Source organism: Carassius gibelio, chromosome A16 (assembly GCF_023724105.1).
Source record: "Carassius gibelio isolate Cgi1373 ecotype wild population from Czech Republic chromosome A16, carGib1.2-hapl.c, whole genome shotgun sequence".
Classification (NCBI taxonomy): domain Eukaryota; kingdom Metazoa; phylum Chordata; class Actinopteri; order Cypriniformes; family Cyprinidae; genus Carassius; species Carassius gibelio.
Window position 1 is genome coordinate 12896423 of NC_068386.1, and position 12782 is coordinate 12909204.

The 12782-nt window shown below is 39.3% G+C and overlaps 1 protein-coding gene across 2 annotated transcripts; it reads left to right on the plus strand.

Moving 5' to 3' along the window:
• The first annotated feature begins 298 nt into the window (after positions 1 to 298).
• LOC128030636 (zinc finger protein 883-like) lies at positions 299 to 5591 on the plus strand. 2 transcript variants are annotated; one of them, XM_052618429.1, is made up of 3 exons: positions 299 to 604; positions 998 to 1508; positions 2971 to 5591. In XM_052618429.1, the coding sequence occupies exons 2-3, from the start codon at positions 1013 to 1015 to the stop codon at positions 4368 to 4370; spliced, it is 1896 nt and encodes a 631-aa protein (XP_052474389.1). In that variant the 5' UTR covers positions 299 to 604; positions 998 to 1012; the 3' UTR covers positions 4371 to 5591. The 2 variants fall into 2 exon arrangements, with proteins under 2 accessions (XP_052474389.1, XP_052474390.1); XM_052618430.1 differs by lacking the exon at positions 299 to 604 and adding an exon at positions 611 to 762.
• Positions 5592 to 12782: the final 7191 nt, after the last annotated feature.

Below are 12782 nucleotides of genomic sequence, written 5' to 3' on the forward strand. Positions count from 1 at the left end.
CAGTGAATGCACATTTGATAAAACTGAGTTATGATTAAAATAATTTATCTTTTTTAGGGATCTGTTTTGTATTCGACGGATTTAACTGTATTATATATTAAATAGATGTTAAGAAAACAGTTTGAACGTTATAAAAACACATTGTATTTAATGAAAAGTTGCTTTTTTTTTTAATACGTTTAAAATTATTTTGTTGTGAGTTTCGAATATGTACAACAAAATATAAAAAACAAGAAGAAGAATAAAAGGTTCAGGAACTTTTATTTTGAAATATTACCTCAGCGTTGACGTTATCTTAAAACGGGTCGTCGTTGCTGGCTTTACATATTATCTATAACCAGCATCGGTTTAACTTATTTTACATCTGAAAGGCAGGGTCAGTTCAAACTGCGCCCAGGTCCTTTATAGCGATATTTTCACTAGTATAATTAGTAGTGTTGGTGTGATTTTGGCGGCGGATGTGACGCCTGTCTGAGCTGTAGGATGCTGTACACTGAGGGCTGTGTCAGTCTGCTGGACCATCAACACAGTCTGCAGTCCAATCGAATATTCATTAACGCCTAAATACAGCAGATTTGCTAACGTTAAAGGTTTAGCATTTCCGGTAAGAACATTTTGTGCTTTGAAGTCAACACTACACCTCTGTTTACATCTGCATGTCTGCAACCCGCTAATACTGTCACATGAGCTTTATTAACCTCCACGATTAAACATCCCTCTCCCGGCCTGGTCAGGCAGTATTCTTGGCTGGTTTTAGAGGAGGTTTGCGCAATTTTTCCTGCTACATTTTGTTTAATTTTTGGATTAGTTCCTTGATATTGGAATTTGAGATTAGAGAACAGAAGCCTTGACCTATTAGTTTGCATATTAATTAAAAATAAGAGATTCTACATGTAATCATAATTATAATAATATCATAGTGCAAATGCTATATTAGGAATATATTATTAATGAAACTGTAAACTATATTATCATCCTTCTCAAACATTTTTTTTAGGTTTTGCACAAGAAGATGAAAGCTAACTTGTTAAAGAAAAGAAAAAAGAAAACCAAACAACTACCATATTGTGATGAAGAGCCATTGCCAAGAAATGTTGATGGCATTAGTATTGACACCAATGAAACCAAAAGATCTAATGACACTCAGGACTGTGCTGTGAACACCTGTCCTGGGGTCATACAGATCAAAGCAGAAGATGGAGAGCTGGAAGCTTTGGGAGTCGTAATGGTGTCATCTGAACAACACCAACAGCAGCAGCAGCAACAGCAGAAAGTCAATCTGCAGCCTCATCCTCCTGCTTTCAGATCATTTGTTCCAAAGACCGAACCAGACTATGTCCCTTTAAACCCACCTAGTTTTCAGGTCGAAACTGAGCCTGGCATTTTTGAAGTACTGCAGAGAGAGTCTGCCTTGATTGTAAAGGAGGAGAATGACAGTTGGAAGGAAGTGAAGCTTGAGACGCTAGATGAAAACTCTGTGGGTGATTCTGGCCTTGAGAAAAACACTGGTAATACATGTATTTCATATGCTCTGATTTGTAAACCACAAAGATAACAGCAAAAGGCATGCTATGGAATTAAGTATTTTTGAATTTGGAATTTTTATAAAAACTTTTGTTTGTCTTTATATTTTAGTTTAGTTAATTACTAATTAACTAAACTGAAAAACAAATTTTATATATATATATATATATATATATATATATATATATATATATATATATATATATATATATATATATATATATACATACAGGTGCTTCTAAATAAATTTGAATATCGTGAAAAAGTTATTTCAATAATTCAACTCAAATTGTGAAACTCGTGTATTAAATAAAGTCGATGCACACAGACTAAAGTAGTTTAAGTCTTTGGTTCTTTTAATTATGATTATTTGATGATTTGGCTCACATTTAACAAAAACCCACCATTTCACGATCTCACCAAATTAGAATATGGTTACATGCCAATCAGCTAATCAACTCAAAACACCTGCAAAGGTTTCCTGAGACTTCAAAATGGTCTCTCAGTTTGGTTCACTAGGCTACAATCATGGGCTACAACTGCTGATCTGACAGTTGTCCAGAAGATCATTGACACCCTTCACAAGGAGGGTAAGCCACAAACATTCATTGCCAAAGAAGCTGGCTGTTCACAGAGTACTGTATCAAAGTATGATATCAGAAAGTTGAGTGGAAAAAAAAATTGTGGAGAAATCTTGGAGCACTTTATGCTTCCTTTCGAAGATGCTGATTTCATTTCCCAGCAGGATTTGGCACCTGCCCACACTGCCAAAATCACCAAAAGTTGGTTAAATGACCATGGTGTTGGTGTGCTTGACTGGCCATCAAACTCACCAGACCTGAGCCCCATAGAGAATCTATGGAGTAATGTCAAGAGGAAAATGAGAAACGACAGACCAAACAATGCAGATAAGCTGAAGACCACTGTCAAAGAAACCTGGGCTTTCATAACACCTCAGCAGTGCCACAAACTGATCACCTCCATGCCACGCCGAATTGAGGGAGTAATTAAAGCAAAAGGAGCCTTTACCAAGTATTGAGTACATGTACAGTAAATGAACACACTTTCCAGAAGGCCAACAATTCATTACAAATGTTGTTTAGTTGATTGGCATGTCACCATATTTGAATTTGTTGAGATAGTGAATTGGTGGGTTTTTGTTAAATGTGAGCCAAATCATGACAATGAAAAGAGCCAAAGACTTAAACAACTTCAGTTTGTGTGCACTGATTTGATTTAATACACAAGTTTCACAATTTTAGTTGAATTGCTGAAATAAATGAACTTTTACGTGACATTCTAATTCATTGAGAAGTACCTGTATATATATGCATATATAAATAATACTGCCTGTTAATTGATTGGAAAACTTCAGAAAATTCACTTGACTTGACTCTTTCTTTATCAGTTGACACAATATTTTTCTGTCCCTTTTCCTCTCCGTAGCTTCCTCCTCCCTGGTTTTTCCTTGTCCCCATTGCAGTGTGACATTCACTGATTTTACATACTTGGACAAACACCTCAAATGGTGCCATCGAAGTGAATACCTGGCGTGGGTGAAAAACCACAAAGTCTACAACTGCTCTAAAATCTCCTCCGGGATGCTCAGCTGCTCATCATGCCATTATCGGTTCTTCTCTCAGAGAGAGCTGGAGACCCACATGCGCAGGGTCCACCTCCCTACGCCCAAACCCATCCGAAAGCGCTACACCTGCCCGCACTGTGATCGCAGCTTCGATTACATCGGTAACCTGCAAAACCACTGCCGCAGATGCCATGGCTTAGCCACGGTGTGTAAAGATGGACAAATTAGCTGTGCTAAATGTGGCAAAAGCTTTGCTGGAGTCTGGGGTCTCGGACCACATTGCTGCCATGAGGATGAGAAGAAAACCAAGGTGGCTGTCGACGAACCCATCTGCACAGACCGTGGCTATATATGCCGAGACTGTGGCAAGAGCTGCTCTACGCTTCAGTGTCTGAAGAGACACGAAAGCACTCATACTGGTGAGAAGCCATGCGTCTGCGAAGACTGCGGCCGTAGGTTTCTTGATATGGGGAGTCTGCGGAAACACAAAGTCATACATACAGGGACCCGGCCATTCAAGTGCCCCGAATGTGGTAAAGAGTTTGCAAGGATGGCCCAGCTCAGATGTCATCTGCGAACCCACACAGGGGAAAGGCCGTACCCTTGCCCCCAGTGCGGGATGAGATTCAGCCTCCGATCGACACTTCGAATCCACCAACAGGTTCACTCCAAGGAAAAAACATTTTCATGCCCAGACTGCGGCAAAATGTTCTCTGCTATGAGATACGTAAAGGTCCACCAAAGAGCGCACAACTCCGAGCGAATGCTGCAGTGCAGAGAATGTACGAAGACGTTTTCACGGGAGGACGTGCTCAAGAAACACCTACGCATTCACACGGGCGAACGGCCGTACCAGTGCAACGTCTGCAGCAAACGTTTTGTCCGCATCTCGCACCTGAAAAACCATATGCGCACACACACCGGCGAGAAACCGTACCGTTGCGAGCAGTGCGGCTCCAGCTATGCCCAGTCCGGCGATTTGACCAAACACATGAGGAGACACACGGGGGAAAAACCCTTCGCATGTTCTGACTGCGACCGCCGCTTCAACAACTCGGGCGACTTGAGCAAGCACAGGCGCAGTCACACGGGCCACAGGCCTTACAAGTGTATGGAGTGCGGGAAGAGTTTTCTCATGCCCCAGCACCTGAAGTTACACAAACTAACACACACGGGCGAGAGGCCGTACAGCTGCCCGCAGTGTCTCCGCACCTTCACTCGCCCACACCACCTTTCACAACACATGGAAAAACACATATGAGGATGGATGGAGGGTGGATAGCTGCACGACTTCTGTCAAATCTAAACAGAATTTAAGTAAAATTTATTGGGAGTTCATAGATGAATTGGAAATCTGTTTAATTTTTAAAAGTAACTGAATCCAGATGCATAATCTTCCTTTCTGGACTGTCCTTAAATGTTTAACATAATAGTCATTTTGCATGCTCAGCTCCATTGGAGATATCGAATAGAATTAATGCCTTACACTCTTTTTTTTGGTAATACATTTGTTTCAAACCACAGTTTGTCTGATGCTTTTTGGCCAAATTTATTACCAAAAAAAGTGTCTATTTAAGCTAGAGGCATCATTAGCAGTGTAGCTTGAATTGTTTATTAATTTATAATTCATATTTAACCATTTAAAAACACTGTTGGTTCTACTTCTGCTGTGGCCTAGTAATATTCTATGATTATTATTATTATTTTAATATTAATCTGTGAGCTTTATGATTCAAGGGCTGCACCCAGGGGCGGAGCGGGGGTGTGGCTAATGGGGCTTAAACCCCAAATGTTTACATCGTCTGGCTCCGCCCCTGGGTGCACATCTATGATTTGAGGTCAAAATTTCTCTTTGCTGTACTTAAGGCATCTGCAAATATGGAAAAAATAAAATTACAGAGGTTTTATTTCAGTTTCAGCACATTTACAATGTGTAGCTGTGATTTTAGAGTTCCATTACTCACGTTTTGTGTTAATATATGAAAGTATTTACTTTTGCCTCATTCATTTTTAATCCTATTTCCAGATGCCTTGTGTACAGCATAAAAGCAATTATCTGCTTTATAGAGGGCACTGTACATCTGTTGAATTGCGTGTTGAATTGTCACCAAGTAAATACTGTAATGAGTTGTTTTTTTACAGCTTGCTGTTGTAGTTAATCCATTTGATGTCACTGTTCAATGCCAAAGTATTCTGAGAGTAAGATAATTGTAGTATTATTGTGGCTAGTTAAGATGAAAGTAAATTTACATTTATGCTTGGAAGCACTAGTATTCCTAATGTACTATAAAAAAAAAATCAGTATGAAGGTTTAAGACATATGTTCGTAATTCCACTGTTTATTTTGAAAGAGTTGATGAAATCAAATGAGTTGTGCTAAATAAAACTCTCTCAGTGATTTCTTCATTGTATCGGCTTGAACCGTGCATCTGAAACTGTAATCTTCTTATCTTAAAACAGTAAATACAGTATGCAAACCATGGCTGTTTTGTCTAAAGCATTGTCTTTTTGTCTTTCCTTCTCAGCTTGTGCACAGACAACCAAAGCATCATTGCAGTCAGTGCAGATGCTCAGAGCCAATAGACGGATCACTTGGTCAAAGGGCCCAAACAGGTCTGCTTCAGTCAATGTTGAGGGAATAGCCCTATTATTTTTATGTCCGCGATTACGAGGACAGCACCGTGACTGCAGCACCGACACAGATAACAAAGATGTATTTAGGGCTAAATAATATTGAGTCTACCTATGTTTAAAGCCGGAATCAATACTTCTTAAAGCATGTCCATTTTTCATTTAGCCAAGTCCCTTGTCTGAGAGGAGGGTCAGGGAGATGTATGGAAGGGAGTGTGTTTTAATTCTCTCTGTTGCTGTAGTAATAATAATTGTCAGAACAAGAGCAGCTCCTAAAGATCGGGTGATGGGGAGGTGAGTCACATGCACAAAATTAATAGATTTTGAAAATTGAGACCGATTACATGACAGTTTTTTTTTCACATGATTTTCTTGTTTTACAGGGTACGGACAGAAACTACCATTGGAAACAGTAACATGGGTAAAACTTTTGAGTTTTTGAATATATGCTCTAAAAACACTACTGTATTTTACAAGCCGTATCAGTCACTCTATAAAGAATGCAAATGTTTATAAATGGACACAAACGTTTCAATTTGGTAGCAGTTCCTCCTTTGGGGCACCAGGGGGAAACAGATATCTGTCAATGTATGCTTTTGGGAATTAGGATGTGGTTTGGTGCCATCTGTCTCTCCTGTGCTTCTCACTCTTCCACAGTGGGTTACTTCATATAAACAAGTGAAAAAGCACAAGATTCTAATGTGTCTCAGTGTCAAAGATTTTTTGATTTCGTTGCACTGTGCTGTTTTGACATTATTTTATTTTATTCCATTCATTTGATAGATGTACGACAGAAGCTACTTTTTGTCACTTTTTCCGCCTTTTTCGAATCAGGGTTTAAAAATGCATCACAGGACTCTGTGCTCTTTATTTTTGTTGTTGGTGTCGTTTTTTAATGCAAGGATGCTGTTTGTATAAACCGTAGAGGAATAGGCTACTCCACACAACTTTAAATCTGAACAGATAATAAAAAGCTAGGCATCACACACTTGCCAACTTTGTAAATGGTTACAGAAATGGTTACACCTGAGGATAATACACTACTTGACTTGCTAGTCATTTCGAACACAAAAAACTTGCGCCTCATTGCAGAAACACGACAAATGCAGACTGGTGTTGACTTTTGGCAACATTGTCACCTCCAGACAAATCAGGGAAAAAATCTATATAGAATTCATGTTGCATATTCCAGCCTTTGGTTTACTACATAGCTTCTATCCCATCAAATGTGTTTACTTGTTTTCTCAGATCATATTTTGATCTTTGACCTGTGATATGACCTGTGCTCTTTAGTAAAATGCTCCATCAATGGCCAGTGCTGAAACTCTAATACTTTTATTTACAGGCAGTTTTCTGACCGACCATCTCTAGAATTCTCTCAAAAAATTGAATTACTTCAATGTTGAATTAGATAAGAGCCCTCTTGCACATTTTCCCCCTATCTCCAATTTATTATATTTAATTCCAGCAATGCAATTTTCTCCATATTTTCTCTCAATACTCTTGTCAATTTGCTGAAGGAACACATTGTTGGCTTTGGTGTGCCGGTGTCACAGTGTCGTCTCGCTGCAGTGGTTTTGGCGCTTGTTGGCCTCAGAGGTCAGTGTGTGGGAAGAGCCGCCGGCTTTCGGGGTCTTTAGGGCGGCTGCGTCTGTGTCCCTTTGGGCTCAACCAAGCCCAAATCCACTTCTCTTATTTATGAAAGGGTTAGAACAGAGGTCAAATCACCGCTTTCCACTCCCTGCGAATAACACAAGTCGTGCGTGAGGGATGGTTTATGTAGGCGTAGATGAAACTGTATATTTTAGGTGTTTTTGGTCATGATACTTTCTTGGCACGTATTAACTGCCTGGAAGCCCAGGCGCACAAAAGACAGTGAGAAGATGCTGCGAGTTTCGCTTAGGGGATGTTGGTCAGCACAGAAGACGAGTAAGGTCGGTGCTGTCAAACTCAAAATGAGGAGCTTCTCATTTTCGATTAGCATCACGGTGCACACTATTGCCATCTTTTTATCTGTAGTGCGGCTTATAGTACTTGTGTTTCTCACAGGCCAAATCTGCAATCCACAATTGCTCCTTTCTTTTCCTCCTCACTGCTCCTCCCCAGTCCACCCCTATGTCCTAACCTTTTGCTCTGGGTGTCTGTTTAGCACAGGGATAGAGATGTGGAGGGTGAGGGAGACTGACAGTGTGCGCTCCCTTACTCAGTAAATATGAACTGCACCCAAAAGACAGCCTCGTTTATCACAAGGGAAAGAGTGCGAGAGGAAAGGAGAGAGAGAGAGAGAGAGGGAAAAGGGATAACCGTCTGGGACGATGTGGCCTCAGCTAACAGGAAGAGAGTGTGGGGATGAAAGATACGAGAGTAAGGAGGGGAAGACAAGAATAACACAACTCAAGCAAGTGCAGGAGGAGAAAAACGACTAGCAGATGTGATGTTTAGAGGAGTCAAATAGTGGGATCAAAAGGATGTAGTTAGAAGAGAGGAGGTGTGGGGAAAGAAATACTGAAATACTCTTAGTGAAGAGGAGAGAGCAGAAACCTGAGTGTTTGATCTGATCAAGTGCTTAAAATCAAAAAGTGGTTGTGATAATTCTGTAGGTCTGAGCAGATCATAAGAGGATAAGGCAAAGTGAATCCGAAAGGAATGTGTGTAGCTGTGCCTGGGGTTGGTATAATGAATAAATCTCATTTTGATCTGCAGTGAATGAACTTATTAACGGATCAAAACCTGTAATCTGGCTGTGAGTGTGGATCCTGACACCTCTGCTCCAGTTGATAAGGCTTTAATCCTCAGTGCTGAACACTGGTACTGGCCACAGAGACCAAAGGTGACTGAGCTTAAGATGCTGACTTCAGAGTCATTATCGTCTGCACTCAGTCAGACACTACCACTTGCTATTGCAATTAAAGCACTAAAGGTAAAAGCAAAAGTAATTTATGATCATTCCTACACGTGATGCCGTATTAAGTGTTATTTTCATACTTAAGCTACATGATAATCTTTTTAATTATTTTTTATATATAATGGGCCCATATGTTGCTTCAATATAATATAATTTTACACTCGTTACTAAACATATGATCTGTCTATCTATCTATTTGTATCTGTCTACATAATTGAATGTGATTTAAAGTACAATTGCTTAAATCCTGCACAAGCAAATATATTAATGGTACTTGGTGATTACCACTTTATTGATTTTTACATAACATCAGTATTTATTTTATGAAGCAACAAATATGTATCTGTATTTAAATTTCTGCTTTACCATTGGATGCCAGTTGCTTCAGTATTTTAAATTATTATTTGATACTATAAACTAATTTCTGTGCATACCACATGGTAATCACAGACTATATAATATGATTAATATTCTTTGCAATAAGACCTTTTAAAAGTGTTTGAATACTTGAATTTAAGGGCTTCTGTAATGAACTAGGCATGAGTGGACTAATATCCCATAATTGGCGCTAATAGCTGCTAACTCAAAGCCAATCGTCTGCCAATAAGAACCCTGTACTCTGCCCTTGAGTCTTCATTATGGTCAGTATCTGACCTCTGCATTCCCAAAGACTGAAGGGCAGATTGTGTTCATCTTTGCATTCAGCTTCACTCTTAAGACCAATTGAAAGCTCTCAACACGTGAATTTTTTTTACAACAAATACTTTTGTTAATGGCTGATAGCAGAAATTATATTTTTTACTATCAGACTGCTAATGGTTTAGATCATCAAAGTTAAGAGACTACAGTTTTGTTGAATGTTTAAAAAATAAAATTCCTGAAGTAAATTGATTGCTATTATTTTAATGGCTTTGCAAAGCAAACATTATAAAGTTATTTAAATACATAATATGGGACTATATGCATGTTGTTATGGTCCCTGGTCCATCTCTTTCCACCGAAGAGTCCAGACCTGAAAAACGTTGAAGACTCCTGACTTGGATCAATTAGGGAATGGGAACTATATTACTGTAGGCTGTTCATAGGTTTACGGCAGGCAGAGTTTCTGTTGACTTATGCCACTGCTTGCTACACATTGTTATGTTACAGCATGAGCTGAAAGGCTTCATGCAGGTCTATAAATTAAATCAAGGCCACGATAAGGAAATTGACAGAGAGAGTAGTGCCCCAATGAAAGCAATTGGATGCTCGTAAAACGATCCCTAGTGGGCCCTCTATATCTCTTCTCTCACTGTGAATACTCCACTTTTCCTCTTGTCAGTCCTTCTTTTCCATCTTTTTTTTCCTCCAGCACCTCGCTCTTATATTCTGTATATTGTCAAATTTCCCAGCACGGTTCTTTTCGCTGTTAATTCCTCACCTATTTTCATACCTACATCTCCCTCCTTTTCTTCTACTCTGTGTTTACCACATTTTGGCTGTTCCCTCATTTTAATGTGTTTTCTCTCTCTGACTATTTCTCTCAGGGAGAGAGGAAAGATGATGTGTGACAGTTGCTATATTTCGATCTTCTGTCAGTGAGATTAATATTGACACAGTGTGTATCTTACCAGAGGCCTGTTGACTGTGTACGTTGTGTATTTATTCATTATTCTAGGTTGGGGCATTTTTCGCAAGAATCAGACAATAACTGATGTGTGGACTTAGATGGAGAGAGTATATACTGGTGGCCTGAAACGAGTCGATATGGTCACATCTGGGTTTGTCTTAACCATCGTGTTTGTCTCCATGGGGTGGCTGCAAAGTCAAACCTTGTTGTAGTTTCATGGGGTATGAAACACCTCATGTTTCACTGACAAACCTCTAGATAAGGTCAAAGTTTGCCAGGGAAGATTTACCAGATATTAATTCAACATTTTGGCTACTTTGTGTTTTTAAATGATCCAGCTGTGAGGGGAAATAGTGTTTCTAGTTACAGGATCAACTGATTAATTATTTTACAATAGCAGAAAATTGTTTCTGGTATTTTTGAGTTAATAATAATAATAATTAATAACAATAATGTATTTTCACCCCAATGTTGGGTGCAAACGTTCAAGTAAACATAGAAAGGTTTTCTGGAGATAAACAAATAGAAACAAAAGAGGAAAAGAAAGAGTACGAGAAGTGCAAGAGCCCAAGGGGGGAAACAGTTGTCGCTGGAGACTTTTATTGACTTTCCCCTCTCTTCAGTCGCACGTGACTGGAGCACGCGCAGGGGCCCACAGATAAATTCACAGAGAGGGGCTGAGGAAGAGAGAGAAATGGGAAAATAAATTACTCTGGAAAGATATGACGATGGACTACATGCGGCTTTAAATCTAAAAGGGAATTCGCGACACACTCGACCAATTTGTCATTGCGCTATTTACCCTTCTCTCCATTTCTTTTGGCTACTTTTTCTTTATTATTTTTTCCACGTCTTCAAAACGCGTACAACAGCTTACATGTGTTTTTTTTCTTTTTTTTCTCTCTTTTATCTAATAATGAATAATTATGGTTCACTGAAATTACTAACATGCTTTATGTAAATTTCGACCTAGCCTGCTTTTAATATGAAGAATACTACTCTTAAAGTAGAATTATTTTAAAATACAACGCGTTTAAACGATGTTTTAATAAAATAGAAACTTTCACCGAATGGTAGAAAGTTGCTCTATAATTACCGTAATCACGGTTGACTGAGTAACCATTGCAACAACATACGCTCCCACACTTTGCGTAATCAGATGGAAACACAAATTTGTGTCTTTAGTTTATTTGACATAAATGTGTATTTGCATAACCAGAACTATCCTATGTCTACTTGATAAACGTTCTTAAAAAGTTAACCCTGTATGCTGTTCGCACTATGCCTATTGTGAAAGTATTTACATTTTAAAGGGTTTTTTTTTTTTGCGCTGTTTGAAATGCCAGTTTACAGTTTCTGGAAAGATCCATAATTCCATCAGCCCATTCCATTTGTCTTTCCTTGATCTCGGATTATGTGTAACACCGTCATGCCCCGCCCCCTATAATATCTATAACAGCCAAAGGAGAGAGGGAAATGAGATGCAACAAGGGAAAAAGAATGAGATGGACTTAAAGTGAGGGATAGCTAGAAAAGGGGGAGAGAAAGAATGGAAAAGAGAAAAGAAAGAAAACGCGGTCTTAAAGTATACCCCCCCCCCCCCCCCTTATTTAATTTAGACGCCAGGCGAAAATCGATCCTGCCATTCGATACGCAATCCGAATCAAGGCGAATTAAGCGGGCGGAAATTAACTCTGAAAATATTTTTGATGGAGTGGCTTGTAGTCTCTCGGCCAAATGGACTGCAAAGTGGAACAAATGACAGGGGCCTAGTGGTGGAGACAGCGGCGCTCCATCTTCCATTAGGGCGTAATGGGATAGGTCCAGCCCCCTAGCTCGACTCGGCTGCATTAATCAAAACAGCCTCTATATGAAGATTTATGGTTCTCCCAGCGTCGCCGCTTCACTTCAGCGCCGCTGAAGCCTCAGCCAGTTCTTGTGTGTTTCTCTCCCTCTCTCGCTGTCGCTCTCTCTTACGGTGTGTGTAGGTGTTAGAGAACCGTTCTCCCTCTTTATCTCCTCTTTTTCTGTTAGACCTACTATACTCAAACAGAAACGCGTTTCTCGCCTCGGTAATCGTATGGAGTCATCATCTCGCGCGAATGTGCGGTGCGGGCATTTCTCATCCTTTTACAACGACGTGGGGCAAAACCCGGAATTCCAATTTATGATTCTACAAACTAAAAAAAAAAAAGTTTTTACAAGTTATACATTTTTCGCATTGTAGCTATAGCCTGTTTTATCAAAAATATTTTTGTGATATTCTCCTTATCTATAGACAGACTAGCATAAGAAACAAACAAACACAAAAATCACCTAAAATTACTACCACAACTGATAAGGAATTATCGCTTTGAATGGAATCATGATTGTTCTTCAGATTCAGCAATGGTTCTTGAGTTTGTTCTTCATGGTACAGTAAGTTTTTGATTGGACATTTATAGGTTCTTCAGATCAGCCTTCTGGATTATTTAATAGAGCTGGTTAAAGAGCCACACAGATGGGAAATCAAAAATTACCTGTATTAC

Bases quoted from the DNA above. Each gene is read 5' to 3' on its own strand.
- LOC128030636 (XM_052618429.1), top strand. From the start codon at position 1,013: ATGAAAGCTAACTTGTTAAAGAAAAGAAAAAAGAAAACCAAACAACTA. The intron at 1,509-2,970 runs GTAATACATGTA...TCCTCTCCGTAG, and splicing joins TGGCCTTGAGAAAAACACTG to CTTCCTCCTCCCTGGTTTTT.